A 17,965-nucleotide genomic window follows, 5' to 3' on the forward strand; every position below is an offset into this window, starting at 1 on the left:
CTAAGATTTATTTACTTTCCCCGTGCAGCCCTTTCATCACGACTCGAGACTGTTTGAGCCTTAATGTCCTCACGGCTGCTGTGTCAATGTAATGTTTTTTTTGTCATTTGTCTCCACTTGATCTAAGTGTGAAGGAAAACAAGGGTGTTAAGACTTAATCATTGTTTATGATGGTCTTTGGAGGACTGGTGCAAGCAATCATGCAATGACATCATATGCAACATTCTCTCTCTCTCTCTCTCTCTCTCTCTCTCTCTCTCTCTCTCTCTCATTCTCTTTTTCTTTTTCTCTCTCTCTCTCCCTCTCTCTCTCTATCTCTCTCTTTCTCTTTCTCTTTTTCTCTCTCTCTCTCTCTCTATCTCTCTCTTTCTCTTTTTTTCTCTCTCTCTCTCTTTTTCTCTCTCTCTCTCTCTCTCTTTTTCTCTCTCACACACGTACAAACGATTAATAACATTTGCCATTCTCAGGGTGGATAATTTTCCAAATGGGATGATCCATCATACCTGCCGATATTTTCTGATTTTTGAATATTGAAAGATAGGAACACTCAGATCGGAGAGAAGGTTTGTAATGAAAGTAACAGAGCATTCGGCGCAGTGGGTTAGCATTCATGTACCTTTTGTGTTTGGAGTCCGACTGATCAGATGCAATCATCTCACTGCTGGCTGCAAGAGCCGTACAAGAACTGAGCTTGGACTGTCCTATCATAAATCTTGTGAATGCCAGACCACAGTGCAGATCTGCTTCTCATTTAGCATTACTGTGTCAATCTCACTCCCCTGATGTAGGATCAGAATAATGCAATATTTTGTAACAACAGTGATGCTTTTCTGAGGCAGGAGTCAAACACTCTCGGCCACGTGGAGGGACCTGTACTCAGTCTCCACCTGCCCAGCGCTGTAACTGTCCCTGGCTACTCTTGCTGAGGATTAGCTATAGAGCAGCGGCCAAGGCTGTGCTTGGTCAAGGATGGTGCTTGTCATGAGAAAAATAGCTTGCCTTAAAAAATTGGTGGTTCAAACCAATGTCTTTTGAGCCATTGCTGAAGCAACTGGGAAGAGCTGCACTTTGTTTATAAAAAGTGATGGGTGGGGCAGGAGCAGGTTATTCAGGAATCAATTTATCATTGCTGAGTTTTTCGCAGGAACCTCATTACATTCTTAATTGCCCATATCTTCCTCTAACCAGAGGAAATCAGATCATTTGTGGTATCAATTTTCAGTCAAAATAACGCTGCTCGTCATTTTTCAAACCATTTGCAATTATACCAGATGATATCTTCCCTTGTGCACAGATGTTCAGAATTAATTCTCTCAAAATGGGATTCTGTGCGTAATGTAGCAGTTGGAGTTGTGACAAGGCTGGTATAAGGACAAATCCTGAATCCTTTGAGGATTATGGTCGCATCTGTGTTATCAAAATAAAACTCTTAATTTGTCGGGTAATATACAGTGCATTCTTGTTAAGGGTTCAACTCATTTTCCACAATTAATCTCGCACAAGAGAAGCAACAGCAACAACTTGCACTTAAGTATCATCTTCAACGTGATGAAATATCCCAAGGCAAGTCACAGAAGGGAATCGACACCAAGCGGAAGGGATAGGGGAGTGCGCGATGGCGCAGAGGTAGGTTTTGAGCCAGCTTTAGAAAGTGGGGATGGATGTGGTAAGGTGAAGGCATTTAGAAAGAGAATTCCAGGATGCAAGGGCATGACTGCTCTGCCACTGATAGCAGATGGAAGGGGACAAGGTACAAAAGATTGGAGTAAGAAAAGTGGAGGGCGTAGGCTGGGTCATAGGATGGAGGGGATTGCAGAAGGTCGGATAGAGCAGGTCATGTGGAAATTAGTAAACAAAGGTGACGAGTTTTGAAACCAGTGAGCTGTGGAACATTGGAATTTGGTTGAGACTATTGGAATCTGGTAGCTGAGTGCTGCTTAATCTGGACTGATACTACACTGCAGTACCGAGGGAGTGCTGCACTGTTGAAGGTGCCGTCTTTCGTATGAGACATTAAACCAAGGCTCCGCCTGCTCTCTCAAGTGGGTGTAGCAGATCCCATGACGCTATTCAAAGAAGACCAGGGGAGACCTCCCAGTGTTCTGTAATATTTAGCGCTCAACCAACACCACCAGAATAGATTATTTACCCCTACTGTTTATGGAACCTTGCTGTGCGCTAATTGGTTGCCACATTTTCCTACTTCAAAGTATTTCATTGGCGGTAAAGTACTTTAAAATGTCTTGAGGTTGTGAAAAATGCTATATAAATGCAAGTTCCTTCTATGCGCGATGCTTTGGGATATTTGAAAGATGCGGTGAGGTGCTATATAAATGCAAGTTCTTTCATTCTAGTTAGACCAGACTTCTATTAATTGTTGTAAAAATTGACGTTCATTAGCCCTGAGAAACAGCCTGAAGAGTTCAATAAGCAACCAGGCATCTCATACAGGGCAATTAAAATTTATCAGATGTATAAAATAGTGGCTGCTTGAAAGGGGTTTAGAACCTATAATTCAACTGACTAATTTTGATAGTGCCATAAACCATGCAAGAAAAGCTCGAGTGGTTTAGAAACATCAGTAGAAGTCAGATACTTTATTATAATTTTTTTTAACTTTCTCCCCAGGATCCGTGATGTGCAAGTGCATAATATAAATTATTTTCAGTGCCATTAAAATTCAGATATTCCGGAAAGCAGCTCTGCACAGTAACTGTAGTTATTTAGTTCTGCTGTGGACAAATAAAATGAATACTGATCGACCTTGGTTTACAATCACCTACTGTCATGATGTGACAGTGAAATGCTAGATTCACTAGATGGGTGCGATTACACTGTATTTGCAGATAATTTATTGCAGTGTGTGTAAAGCAAACACTGACAGCAATTAAGGGTTTTTTGAGCAGGGAGTTACAGAAATTACAGAGAATGTGTATAACGCCCAAAGGCTAAGGGAATTAACACACCCTCAAGGCCATGTCTAAAAGCCAAGAACCAGAAACTTCTTCAGCATCCACAAAGATAACATTCAAGTTGATGTTTTGGGTGTGGCCCCTTCAAAAGAAGAGTCCACACCTGCAATGTGAATTTCGTAGATGCTGCCTCACCTGCTGAGTGTTTCCAGCACTTTGTGTTTTTGTTTGATTTCCAGTATCTGCGATAATTTGCTTTTTAGCTAGTGTCTTGCCTTGTGTCAGCCGTGGCTCAGTTGGCAGCAATCTTGCTTCTGAGTCAGAAGGTCGTCAGTTAAGTCACGCTCCAGAGACTTGAGTACAAAATCCAGCCTGACATTCCCCAGTGTAGTACTGAGGGAGTGCTGCACTGTCGGAGGTGCCGTCTTTCGGATGAGACGTTAAACCGAGGCCCCGTCTGCAATCTCAGGTGGATGTAAAAGATTCCATGGCACCATTTCGAAGAAGAGCAGGGGAGTTCTCCCCGGTGTCCTGGTCAATATTAATCCCTCACCCAACATCACTAAAACGGATGACCTGGTTAATTATCTGTTTGTTTGTGGGACATCGCTGTACGCAAATTGGCTGTCACGTTTCCTATATTACAACAGTGACTACACTTCAAAAGTACATTCGTTGGCTGTGAAAAGCATTGGGATGCCCTGAGGTTGTGAAAGGCGCAATATAAATGCAATTCTTCCTTTCTTTCTCTTGTGTGCTAATTAACATTGGTTCTGTTTTAACTACATATAACTACTTGGTGTACCCATATTTTCTGTTCCTATGACCTCAACAAAAGACATCACCCATTCATTTTAAGCCTTGTGAACATTTTAAATATTACCATATATTTGAAAGTGGTAACACTGCAGGGTTCAGATTTATTTATAAACACTGAAGTCCTACTGACTCGGTTGGTGATCTAGCTTGAATCGGCCTGTTAGTGCCGTAGCACACTCTGAGAACTTGTTGCCTGGAAATCTTGCTCAAACCTACGCGAATTAACCCACTGATGGAAGATGTGTGGATTTTGTTTTTTTAAAAGGCCATCAGCTTCATCAAAAAGTGATGGGCAAACCTTTTTCTGTTATGGATGAAGCAACCTGCGCCTGAGGTTTCGTACAAGTGACGTGATGTGGTCTTTTTGACACTATCAATTTCATCCTGTTTCATCTTTTCAGATAAAGATTAATCTACGCCCCAAGGTGTAAGTAATGACCGACTTAGTGGCTTGTGGTGAGGTAGCGTGCAGAGATGTCGAAGAAGGCTGGGACAGATTTGCCAGCAGAACCTCTGGATTGTAATGCATAGTTTTCTATGGAGAGTGCTTGATTTAGGAATCACGATTAACATTCAGATTGGTGGCATACTTATATATGTGTATTTAGAGAGAGAGAGTCGAGCTTCTTGCCCTGCCGTGATTTTGCAGCGTGGCTCATGTAGATTTTTAGTCCTCTCCAGATTCTCCTTCAGACAATGGGAGTCCAAAAACAACTGGTTATTCTGTTGAAGTTGTTGGTTTGGCCCAAGGAGAAAACTGAACGACCCCAGGACTTGGACCCCTATTAGTTTCTTGTTCTATACTTTTGTAAAATGCAGGGGGAAAATAACATTGGAGCAGAAGAGGTGAATAGCCGTAAACCTCTGACAGACAGAGTTATATTTTGGGATACAGAAGAAAGTTTTTACAACAAATGGCAACAGAGACTTGCCATCAGCGTTCCTTCATTTCAAAAGAAAAATCAAGAGTTCTGGTTTTGGCTAATGCTGATGTATATTAAGGGTAAAAAAAAACACAGAAAATGCTGGAAACACTCAGCAGGTCAGACAGCATCTGTGGAGAGAGGAACAGGATTAATGTTTCAGATCGATGAAACCTTCTTCCAGTCCTGACGAAAGGGTCATTGGCCTGAAACGTTTACTCTGTTCCTCTCTCCACAGATGCTGCCTGACCTACTGAGTGTTTCCAGCATTTTCTGCTTCTATTTCAGATTTCCAGTATCTGCAGTATTTGGCTTTTGTTTTGGTATATTATTAAGGGAACTGATTCAAATGTGTTTCTGAGTCTGACGATGTGACTGAGCTGGATCTATACCCAGCCGCGTTAATCGCCGAAGGACTTGTGGTTCATGACTGTGTGGTTCTTTAGACATTTAAGTCCGCCAGTCCTGTACTCAAGTTATCACTACTCTCCAGTTAAAACAAGAACAAATATCAGCCAAGGAACAAAAATAGTGACGTTTCGAGGCATATCAACCACACATTTGTGTGTTCAACTTTATTATTTATCATTTATACTTGTAAAGGAAAAAATTGCAGGGCTCTAGGGATGAGCAGGAGAATGGGACTAATTGGATAGCTCTTTCAAAGAGCCGGCACAGGCATGATGGGCCGAATGGCCTCTTTCTGTGCAGTAAGATGCTATGATTCAAAGAAAGATTCCTGACATTTCCAATCTACAGAGAAACTCCCCCAACAACAGAATACACACATTCCAGTGACCGCAGGAATCAAATGTTCCGAATAGCAATTAACCTGTACTTGACCTCAGATGTTACAGCAGTGACTTGTAAAGGGACAGGCCAAATTGGACACAGCCGACCTTTAGCAGCAGAATAATGCAATGTGCCATAATTGGTATATTGCTGCTCTATATAGCAGCACATCCTCCCACTGTGAGCAATGCCAGAGGAGATCAGCAAGCACAGTTGCAATTCATCCTTTAACACTTAGATTTCTGAAAGGTATCATCTGCTGTGGAATAATTATCTTTTAGTTAATGATATCTGGTGGTGTTGGCTTAAATATGGAGTCTTAAGCTACAAGATGGTGAGACGCAAGTGTTGAAGGGAGATGAACCACCAAATTGTCACCCCCTTGTACATTTGCCCTTTGATGGTTTGGATCGCAGCAACTCCTTGCATTTACCTCATTAAAGGGAAAGGTCCTTTATCCCGTCCAAGAAATCATCATCCTGCAGTATGTTGGACTACAATTCCGCTGTAGAAATAAAAGTGCCAGTTTTAGCAATGTGAATGTGGGGACCTTTAGAGTCATAGAGTCATACAGCACGGATAGAGGCCCTTCGGCCCATCGTGTCCGCGCCGGCCATCAGCCCTGTCTACTCTAATCCCATATTCCAGCATTTGGTCCGTAGCCTTGTATGCTATGGCATTTCAAGTGCTCATCCAAATGCTTCTTGAATGTTGTGAGGGTTCCTGCCTCCACAACCCTTTCAGGCAGTGAGTTCCAGACTCCAACCACCCTCTGGGCGAAAAAGTTCTTTCTCAAATCCCCTCTAAACCTCCCGCCTTTTACCTTGAATCTATGTCCCCTTGTTATAGTACCCTCAACGAAGGGAAAAAGCTCCTTAGTATCCATCCTATCTGTGCCCCTCATAATTTTGTACACCTCAATCATGTCCCCCCTCAGCCTCCTCTGCTCCAAGGAAAACACACCCAATCTTCCCAGTCTCTCTTCATAGCTGAAGCGCTCCAGCCCTGGTAACATCCTGGTGAATCTCCTCTGCACCCTCTCCAAAGCGATCACATCCTTTAAGTGCTGATCATAAAAACACCTTCAGGGGGGGAGGTAAGGAAGTCCAAAGTTGAGGCTTATTCCTAATGACAAGTCTGTTTTCTTTGAATAAATTGTGCATAACCTCTTAGTTCTACAGTGGAGTTCAATGGGGCAGTTTTATAGCTCCTTATCGCCTGATGCAAGCCAGCTGGTAGAGCTAGGTTAGCAAGTTTATGTGGACTTACAAGATGTTCAGCACTGGCTTTGATAAACGTACATCCTTCTCATGGTGTTTGTTGAAGGGATGAGTTGATGAGAGGAATATTTCTTGCCTGTTAAATGGCTGCTGTTGGGTTGGTGATAATTGTGTTTACATCTACCATCATAAAATACATATGATAGGGAAGATCCTGGAACCAAAATAAAACACGTTTTTACTTTCTGTTCGTCCCGTGATCGTGGTCTTCTGCAAGCAGAGTCAGACAATAAGATACCAATCTCCATTGCCCACTTCTTTTCTCCACTCTTTACCCCCCCCCACCACTCTCCCCCCGCAAACATTTCCAGATTTCATACTGCCGGTGAACAAAAAAAAACTGAATAGCAAAGCAAGGTTATTATTAAATAATGCGAGTTGGCTTTGACTGTGTTACACAGCTTGAACACCACCGTAGGGGAGCAGAGAGTTGTGTAATGCACTCTGGCGTCATGTTCAGGGCTGATGAATCCACTTGAACCTTGAATTTGTTGCACCTTTGTAACACACTTTATTTTAATATATACATATATAATTTTAAGCATTTGTAGCTCTCATAAATATTCTTTCTCATCTCCCTCTCTTATTTGACAAAAACGATTGTTTCAGGCCCTTGGTGCAATAGAATAAAACTCTGCCCTTTCACCATTGGGGCTTTTATTTGAGTTAAATTAAATTGACAGGATGGAAGACTGTTCTCTCTGGTGCCTGTAGGGATCCCATCTGTATTGTGTTGGGCCAGATTAAACTTTGTTTGAGTGGGCATGGGCCCCAGCACAAAATTGCCAATAACTCAACACAAACTGATGCACAATTGGCAGAGCACGTAAAGGTTGGCTGGTGTGGAAAGTAGAACAGTTCACAAGGATATAGTAGGTGGCACTGTTCCAGGGAACCAAGACACATTGTTGGGACAGTATTGATGGAGGAACGCGCAATAGCTGGCCCGTTCTGGAGCTAGGATTGCTCGATGCTGACCTTGTGTGTGAAAAGTAGGAAAAATGTTCCATTTCCCAAATCCAAAAGTTTTACTTTAAGAAGATTATGGTGTAACGTTTATTTCCTTTTACCCCATTTTAATTTTTTTTTTTGCCCATCTTCAGATCTCCCTGTGTCTTGCATCATTCCTTGACCAGGAAGACATGGAGAGTGAGCTCCAGCTCGGGGCTCTGCCATGCCATTCCATTCTGAGAGGGTCTGCTAGGAGGTGAATTGAAATGATCTGCAAACCTATGAGAAATTGGGTGGATTTAGTTATTTTACCTTCTTCTGAAACAATGGCTGAAATCAAGAACTCTCCACATAGGGGTTTGAGAAGCCCATTCCATGGAGTGTTGTCTTTGTTTTTACTCTATGCCTTTGGAGTTACCTTGATCTTTGTACCGATTTTCATTGCCCCACCATTGGCGACCGTGCCTTCAGCTGCCTAGACCCTAAGCTCTGAAATTCTCTCCTTAAACCTCTCCGCCTCTCTATCCCTCTCGCCTCCTTTAATAGACTCCTTAAAACCTACTTCACCTGTCCAAATGTCTCCTTACGTAGCTCGGTGATGAATCTTGTTTGATAATGGCACGGGACAGTTTTACGACATTATAGGTGATGTATAAATGCAAGTTGTTGTTGTTGAGAATAAATTGAAGGTCCATAGCTGATTATATAGCTCAAGACCAAGTTTAAAAAGAGTAGAAAGCAAGAATTAGTGATTTGGTGATGCCGTTTTTTTATTGTGGAAGGAATCGAAGACTCTTGAGAGATAAGAAGCTCCAAAGTGTTGAGATCCAGGGAGTAAATGGGTTCATGTATGAGACATGGTGATGAGTCTTTGCTTCAACACAGCAAAGAAGACCAACAATTGGAATAAATTACCCGCAGGTATATTTGGAAAAAAAATTGTAAAAAAAAAATTAGAGACCACACTAAATTACATATTGCATATAAATTTTATATATGTGTATATTTTGTGAATAGTGGAGACTTGTGTTAAGTGGTGTTCTTTCACATTTCCCTGGCAACCCCTGAATGAAGATTGTGCAAATCCAATCCAACTGCATTTAATGCAGCTGTTCAGCAGGGTAAGGGTTAATTTATAAACAAACTGAATTAGCAGTCAGATGTCCAAGTCTTGTTCAAAACATCCAACTTTCCGAAAGCAGAATCTGATGCCAATAACAGAGTACGGTTTAAACACAGCGGATTTAAGGTTTGCATAAGTCTTTCAATGTTGCATTGTACTCGGTGCAACATCAACACTTGAACATGTGTTACGGTAGCATTGTGCCCTCAGGAAGCAAGCAGGTTTCATTAGCAGTAGTCCTTTTTTTTTGCTCCGGTCTGGGGGTAATGTGTGTAGAAAAATGTGGAAGAAGTCAAGTTTCATCTGCTATGCAGCAATCAGGATCAATGGTCCATTAAACAATAATAAACAGGAGGTGGCCTGGAATGCGCAGTGACAACTCAATTAAACATCTCCGTACAGTACAGCTTCTGAATTTGATCTGTGATGTTGCACCAGAGCAGCCGCTTTGGATCTCCCAAATTTCCTGCTTTTCCTTTCCTTTCCCGCCCCTGCACCCTCAATTTTTTTTTCTTCTTCCCCAAACCGCACAGCAGCGTAACCTCGTAAAGTAATCTCTTGTGTTGTGTGTGTGTGTGTGTTGCGAGTTTTCAGCCTTGGTGTGTCTTCCTGCAGATCGGCGATCGAAATGGTGAACTAACAGCCCATTTGAATGTGGCACAACTGCAGTCGGTGCTCGGCTTGAGCTCAGCTCAGCAGGACAGACAGTCTTCTCCTTACGGCACCGATTATGAAGCACAAGGTAGGCTTAACTTTTTTTTTTGAAGAAACGAAATGTTACAGACAAACTAATTTTATTATAAAAGCTGCAATCGCAAAAAAAGCAGGACGTGGAGGGTGACGATAAGACTCGATGTATAATTTAACAGCACCATGTAAGACTTGCAATGATTTGTGGTGTTAAGTAGCCTTTAAGATCTCTCTTGTTTTTAAGATCTGTTTGAGTGGCTGAGCTGTGCACTGTTGACGCAAGGTGTTGGTTTTGTAGGTGTGACCCCGTAGTTTGTGTGTTTCTTTACATTTCTTAATCCAGCTCCTGCTGTAAGGTATTTTCAAACCCAAAACGAGCAAGCTGATGACCTAGAAACAGTCAGTTTGGTCTCTCGAATTTTATTTGCTTTATACCTCAAGTTTTTAAAATGTTAACTCATTTCTCAGTTCTTTTTTTTTGAAGCCCGTAGTTTTGATTCTGAATCGCTTCTTGAAATAATTCCAACCTTTGTAAAAGAAAAAGTCTCCAACTCCCCCTCAAGTACTAAGGTGCACTTTAATGATTTTACGTTTAGCTTTCAGAGGAGTCAGTCCACTGGGCAATGATCGGAGCACTGATTCCTGGTACCACATAATGGAGGTCAGGTCATTGAACAAAAATCACTCCAGATTTAAATAAGTGCCATTTGTATGAAGTTTAAAGGCTGTTTTTTGACAAATAATGATTCTGAATCAAACCTTGTCTTATCCCCTCTTAAGCCTTGTCATATCCCCCCTCCCCCGGATGCAGACATAGCGGCTTGTTTGTATCGCATCGATGTGTTTAAGGGGAAGCCAGGCAAGTACAAGAGGGAGAAAGGAATAGAAGGTTATGCTAATAGGGTGGGAGGAAGCTCCCGTGGAGCACAAACACCGGCATAGACCCGTTGGGCCGAATGGCCTGTTTCTACGCTGTAAATTCTGTGTAAACACTTTGGTCTCCCAGAGTTGAGATCCCATTATTATCTGCGTGGGGAGCGTGCCTTATCACAGGCTGGTGCCTTCCTGGAGTGAGAAGGGAGAACCCTTGTCGTGTCTGCACAATTCATTCGGCTGGTATTGCTAATGTGAGGATTGCTTTCAAAACCTGTTTTTTTTTGCGCGTGCACTCTCTATATATATATATATATATATATATATATATATATATTTTATGACGTTTTAACCCACGCTGGGCATGCAGCAGTTTAATATCCCACCGCAGACAACCCGCTGTGGCCACAGCCTCAGAAACAGAGGGGGAGGGAGAGGGTTTTTAAAATAAACATGAGGTCGAGGAAGCCATTTTTTTGGCAACCGTGCTTGGGGGCCACGTGGAAGAACTTCCAGAGTAGTTCAGCTGTGGCTCAGTTGGTAACATTCTCCCCTCTGAGTCAGAAGGTTGTGGGTTCAAGTCCCACTCCAGAGACTTGAGCACAAAATCTAGGGAACTGAGGGAATTCTGCACTGTCAGAGGTGCCGTCTCTCAGATGAGCTGTTAAACTGAGGCTCTGTCTACCCTCTCAGGTGCAAGTAAAAGATCCCAAGGCACTATTTCAAAGAACAGCAGGGGAGTTTTTCCTTGGTGTCCTGGCCAATATTTATCCCTCAACCAACATCACTAAAACCGATTATTTGGTCATCATCACATTGCTGTTTGTGGGAGTTTGCTGTGCGCAAATTGGCTGCCAAGCTTCCTACATTACAACAGTGCTTCAAAAAGTACTTAATTGGCTGTAAAGTGCTTTGGGACGCCCTGAGGTCATGAAAGGCGCTATATAAATTCAAGTTGATTTTTAAAAATGAGGGACGTTTGATTTTCTGTTAATGGGTTGATTAGCCCGGACGGGAAAGTGGAGTTGAGGTCGAAGATCAGACATGATCTTATTGAGTGGTGGAGCAGGCTCATGTGGCCATATGGCCCTCTCCTGCTCCTATTTCTTATGTTCTTGAGCGGTGGAGTGGGGGGTGTGGTAATGGAATTAGAACTTGTTTTGGGGAAGGCAGTGACAGACATGTGCATCTGTACCAGCAAGTAGTACAATGAGGAGAAATGTCCCATGTTCTCTGTAGGTTTAGGGATCCTTTTCTGGCTGGCAAAACTGCGTTTATCAGCTTTACAAACAGTCTGTGTTTGCCAGGCTCAGTCTCAAAAGAAAGTTGTCAAGTTACCAAATGCCAGTTAGCAGCTGAATTGGAAGCTCACATTGTTCAAATAAGGATTACTTAGGGGGAAAATATTGGATACTTCAGCTTCAACTGTGCCTGGAGCCTGTGCGAAGTGCATTTGTGTGTTACTTTTGGCTGGTTTTCAGGTTGCTAGGCTTGTTTTTAAAAACACGCTGCTGAATACAGACAGAGACTGGGGCTGGTTTCAAAGAACAATGTTCGCCAAATGATATTACACAATGGTAGAACTCTGCTCCCCAGTGGACTGCTGGACACAGCCCAGGAGAATGTAGCTAGTTGCCCCGTCCGGCTCATGTATAAGTTAAGTTTAATTGAAGAGGATATTTGCTGCAATGTCTTCGGGTTGGATTTCTTTTCATTGGCTCAGTGGGTAGTATTCAGCATTCACGCCTCTGAGTCAGAAGGTTGTGGGTTCGAGATCCACTCCAGAGACTTGAGCGCATAATCCAGGCTGAGACTCCAGTGCAGTACTGAAGTGCACTCATCTTTCAGATGAGACGTTAAACCGAGGACCCGTCTGCCCTCTCAGGTGGACGTAAAAGATCCTACGGCAGTATTTCGATGAAGTGCAGAGGAGTTCCCCCTGGTGTCCTGGTCAATATTGATCCCTCAACCAACATCATTAAAACAGATTATATGGTCATTATAACATTGCTGTTTGTGGGACCTTGTTGTGCACAAATTAGCTGCTACATTTCCTAAATTACAACAGTGACCACAGCCAATCGTTATTTTGAAGTGTAAAGTGCTTTGGGACGTCCTGAGGTCATGAAAGGCACTATATAAATGTAAGTTCTTCCTTTGATTCTAGTCTAGCATCGAGGGTTTCGGAATGGTTTATATTTTCATGCTAAGATTTGATAGGAGGTTCAGTATGAGGTGGACTTCCATTGACAAGATTTGGAGTTCCTATGAAGATGTTCAATGTTTTGAGAATCGTGCTCATCACCTGCAAGACAGATATGAAAATGGCTCGGAGCAGGGGAGAGCCCCTTTCTGTTTGACCGTATTGCTGGCAACATCAACAAAGGAGGAATATCGAGGTGCCCTTGGCAAGTCAACAGGTTCAACCATCCAACTGAGGAGGACAACTTGGGTGGGAGGAGAGATAAACTACTCTGTCTCCAAAATCCCCTCCCACTGAGGCTATGGACTGAAGGCTAGGATATTGTTTTGCTAATACTGGCAGAGCTCTCGTGACATTACTCGCCACAAGTCAGATGATGCTGCTGAGGTAGCACTGCTGTTAAAAGTAAGCAGCGGATGAAATCGATCAGAATTTTATTGCAGGATACAGGGAGCTTGTAAATTTCAGGCTCCAGGTCAGTGACTGGTTTCCTTTTTTGTTTAAAGATCATTTCTTTCCGTTACAAAGTTAAACATCTGGTGTGTGATCAATGCACACTAGATGCTGGGACTTGTGAATTTAGCAGCACGTCTCTGACAAGGCCCTTCTCACGGTAAGTCAAAGGATGCGCTGTTTTATGACACCAGGAGTGTTATACCATGTACAACTCAACGTGTTATTCTTCTGTTAAAGTAAAGGTGTGTGTCCCTTTTTAAGGCTGTTAAATCTAACTGATAAACACCGGGTGAGTTCATACACAAGTCAGTTATGAGGGAGACATTGTGGCTCCAGTATTTTCCATCGCTGGACACTTTGTCTGTACATTCCAAATGATTGCCTTTGTTTCTTTATACATTATATGCAGAGCACTTCTCATTGACTCTCAGAGCTGTCTATAATGGAAAGCAATCTCCTGTATTGAAAAAATGCATGATTGGCAGAGAGACGATTGGAAAATTTTTGGCACAGAACATTAAGTTTATTATTAGCATAATGTGGCAGTGAATCTTTATTTATCTCGTTGGGTTTTTTTTTCAGCGTACAAAATGAATCTGTTAATAAAGTTGCTGATTGCAGGCAAAAGCTGTTTGGGTTTCGAAAGGTTGTCCGAACCTGCAGTCTGTTACTTCAGATGAAAGCATTCAGGTGTTCTTGAGCGACCACTTATTCACACGTTATGACCAGCTGTCTTCCTTCAAAGTATATTAAACATTGGGAAGACCGAAACCATTGCCTTCAGTCCCTGCCACAAACTCCGGTCCCTAATCTCCGATTCCATCCCCCTCCCTGGCCACTGTCTCAGGCTGAACCAGACTGTTCGCCGTCTCAACATCCTATTTGACTTTGAGTTGAGCTTCCAATCCCATATCCTCTCCAGCACCAAGACCGCCTACTTCTACATTTTGTAATTTCGCCTGCCTCTGCCCCTGCCTCAGCCCATCTGCTGCTGGAACCCACATCCATGCTTTTGTCACCTCCAGACGTGACTATTCCAATGCTCTGCTGGCCGGCCTCACTCCTTCCACCCTCCGTAAAAGAGATCATCCAAAACTCTCCTGCCCGTATCCTAACTTGCAGGGGTGTCCAAGCTTTTGTCTTTGTGCGCTGCATAAGTGCAAACCATGGAGACTCGGTGGTCCATGTGCAGAGTTTAAATCAACCAGAATCCCATTAATGTGCAGAAAGTTGAAGTGCTGATAATAAGAAATCTGATTTAGGATTTATTCACCAGCAGCACTAGAAATGGCTTTTTCCCCAAAATCCAGGCTCACAAAATTCAAACTGGACAAATTTGCAAACAAGACGTATTAGCACAACAGGGGCTGCGTTGGCTTTACTTCAAGATCCGAATTATCAGAGCTCAAGAGCTGCAGGTTGGAAAGCACTGTCATAATGCACATCTCAACTATTATGTGACTTATTGGACAAGGCTCTGCCCTCGCTTTCATAATTGCTTTGGCTGGTGAAGTTTGCGATTTCTTGTACTGTATTCTCATGCCTAAATGGTTGCGATCCAAACTGTGTTGTGACAAAGAATGTTTGATAGCATTCTTTAATAATTAATTGTTTTTTCTGAGTATATTGAAATAAATGCAAAGTTAGTCAAGTCGAACAATCTAAACAGAAATGCTGCTGTAACAAAATTGAATGCTAATAATTCAATTCTGGAACCATTTTGCATCAGTGTAACATTACAGAGAGATTGTAATACTCTTTGCGTAATGTGTTTATCGAATGCAGAAATCCTGTAGGGATTTAATACTTTACACAGTTTAGTATATTCCCATAAACAGAATTATTATCAAGAGGGACACACGCCAAGATTCAGCTTTTAAGAGTTTGATGTGACCTAGTCAATAGCATCATCAGCAGCAGTAATAACCCACATCAGAACCACGTAGGGTTTATTGTTCTGGACTGTTTATATGTGAAAATGCAAAGCTTGGGCCACTTTAAATAGAATTACACGATCATTCTGCATCCACCCAATACTGTAGGACTATAGCCAAGTTTGATAAGTTCTGGGAAAAGCACTTGCTGAGCATATAGTTGAAAATATTGTTTCAGGTAGGGAGCACTAGGTGTTGTCTCTGACCCCTGCATTGTATAAAACCCCAGGACTAGAACAACAACTTGCATTTATATAGCGCCTTTAACGTAGTAAAACTTGGTGCTTCACAGGAGCGTTATCAGACAAAATTTGACCGAGCTACGTAAGGAGATATTAGGACAGGTGACCCAAAAGATTGGTCAAAGAGGTCGGTTTTCAGGGGCGTCTTAAAGGAGGAGAGAGAGGTAGAGAGTCGGAAAGTTTAGGGAGGGAATTCCACAGCTTAGGGCCTAGGCAGCTGAAGACACGGCCGCCAGTGGTGGGGCACTGGAAATCAGGGATGCACAAGAGGCCAGAATTGGAGGAACGCAGAGTTCTCTGAGGGTTGTATGCCTGGAGGAGGTTACTGAGGTAGGGACGGGGCGAGGCTATGGAGGGATTTGAACACAAGGATGAGAATTTAAAATCTGAGGCACTGCTGGACCGGAAGCCAATATAGGTCAGTGAGCACGGGGATGATGGGTGAACGTGACTCGGTGTGGGTTAGGATGGGGGCAGCAGCGTTTTGGATGAGCTCAAGTTTATGGAGGGTGGAAGATGGCTGGCGGGCCGGGAGAGCTTTGGAATAATCGAGTCTGGAGCCATTGTGCCGGCTTGTTGTTCTCCAGCCAAATGTTATTTGCTGATCCTCGCAGAGCCATGAGTTATTGTTTTTCTTAAAAACAGTAATTTAGGAAATCTGAACAGTTACTTGTTCCCTACGGCATTTAAAAAAACCCCAAACTGTCACAATTGGAGGCAGCTAAGATGGGCTAAATAACGCTCACAGATCAAACAGGCTGTTCGAAACATGAATTAAAGTATCTGAAGCACAATGCAGTTATACAACACGTACCTCTGGGAATCCTCTCTGGAACCACAATTGACTAGCTCTTCACTAATAGCCGACTTGTGCTGAAGAGGGCAAAGTCAGAAGGGGAATTTGCTGAATGGTTTGTCTTTTTTAACTGAAGGAAGTCTGAAGTTCAGAGAGGGTAAATTAACCCTTGTGGAATGTTTCCACACTTTTTATGCAGTTCTCAGTATTTGCCCAACATCTCGGCTCGTCTTAATTTTTAAGTGGACGTTGATTTAATAGTTTTTTTTAGCCTTTGTGAAGTCGGTCCCAAGTGTGATAATGTTGGTCTTTTGAGAGACAGCAAATGCAGTGAAAATACTACATGAATTCCAAAGTGCTAAATAGGCTAATTGTTATCCCTGGGCTATACAATCTTAAGATGTACACTTCCGGTTCTCAAGGGGCACGGCCCACTTGTAGGGAGTCTGGTGCAACCCATGACAGAAACTGTGTATTAAAGTGCCAGTACTGTAAAGGAGGGCATTTTGCTTACAAGAACATTTGAAGCTTTCTTATTAATATTTCCCGTATGATCTACTTAAGACGTGTATCAGAACAACTGCCCTTTTTTAATCTACATCAATCCAGTAAAATTAAGAAAAATGTTTTTTATATATTATTTATTGATGGAATTCTGGTAAATATATTTTTTAATTTTAAAGCTTTTTAAGTGTTAAACTGCACAGAGCCAGAAAGCTCTGGATTCCATCTATTACTCCCTTGTAATTGGCACTAAATAGACAGTCGTCTTCAGAGATAGCGCAGTGATGGCAGGTGTTGGACAAGCAGGTACATGGGGGCAATAGTAGGGTGCTCTCCTGCAGTTGGGGTTAGGGCACATTGTTTTGGGTGAGGGTTTTTTTTTAATCTTAATGTGTTACTTCTGACCTCTGACCTGGGCGTGCTTTATGTTCACCCGGCTTGGCTCACTTTTCAGTATTGACAACCCTCACCGCAATAGGTCACAAAATCAACCCAGGAAATGAAAAGGTGTGTTCCAGCACAATCTAAGCTTCTGCTTTTGATTTTCTGGCAGTGAAATCAGTTGGATGAGCAGCTTCAGTTCCCTGATAACATTTTCCTGAATTCAGGAGAGATGATGCCAGATTCCGACTGAAAAAGCGAAAGAAAGAACTTGCGTTTATATAGCTCCTTTCATGACCTCAAGACATCCCAAAGCCAATGAAGTACTTTTGAAGAGTAGTCACTGTTGTAATGTGGGAATTGCGGCAGCCAATTTGCGCACTGCAAGGTCCCACAAACAGCAATGTGATAATGACCAGATAATCTGTTCCAGTGATGATGGTTGAAGGACAGATATTGGCCAAGACACGGGAGAAATCCACTGCCCTTCAAAATAGTGCCAGGGGATCTTTTACGCACACCTTCGAGGGCAGACGGAGCCTCAGTTTAACGCCTCATCTGAAAGGCGGACTGGGGAAGTTTTGATAAATTCTATGGATCAACTCTGGCTCCACAGGCCTTCAGTGCTTCTCTACAACGTGCCAATCTCCATTGGGCCTTCACAAAGGGACAGAGGACAACTTCATAAATTGGGAACCTCTTGGCCTAGAATGATGAAATCCTGATTATCTGACTTTGGCGAATCAAATCTGTGGCTGTCCTGATAGGTAAGTTTTTGGAGTCAGCTAATATGGGTAGGCTACAGTGTTTGTCCAACCCATCTAAATCCTGTTTGTACAGGACGCACTTGAATTTGTGCTAATAAAACTGTCACAGATTAATGGTCAGTTAATGCACCAGTTGATGTGTGTCGACTGTAAAGTACAACCTGAATGGACTGGGTTTGCTCGATAAGATGTTGACACATTACTGGGTAGGACTTAATCCTGTATGTCAACATAAATAATTTTAATGGTTTAGTTGATGCATAATAAAATATTAAGAGTGTCAAAATAACCCACCACAAGAGTGGCATTTAAAACATAC

At 42.5% G+C, this 17,965-nt stretch overlaps 1 protein-coding gene across 1 annotated transcript in view; it reads left to right on the forward strand.

The window, feature by feature from the left end:
* gpsm1b (G protein signaling modulator 1b) overlaps positions 1–17,965 on the forward strand; it is a 228,485-nt gene that overhangs the window by 114,328 nt on the left and 96,192 nt on the right. The window contains 1 exon segment of the mRNA XM_067969883.1: positions 9,416–9,542. Coding sequence (XP_067825984.1) covers positions 9,416–9,542 — 127 coding nt within the window.

The sequence above is a fragment of the Heptranchias perlo genome, chromosome 31 (genome assembly GCF_035084215.1).
Source record: "Heptranchias perlo isolate sHepPer1 chromosome 31, sHepPer1.hap1, whole genome shotgun sequence".
Taxonomy (NCBI): Eukaryota; Metazoa; Chordata; class Chondrichthyes; order Hexanchiformes; family Hexanchidae; genus Heptranchias; species Heptranchias perlo.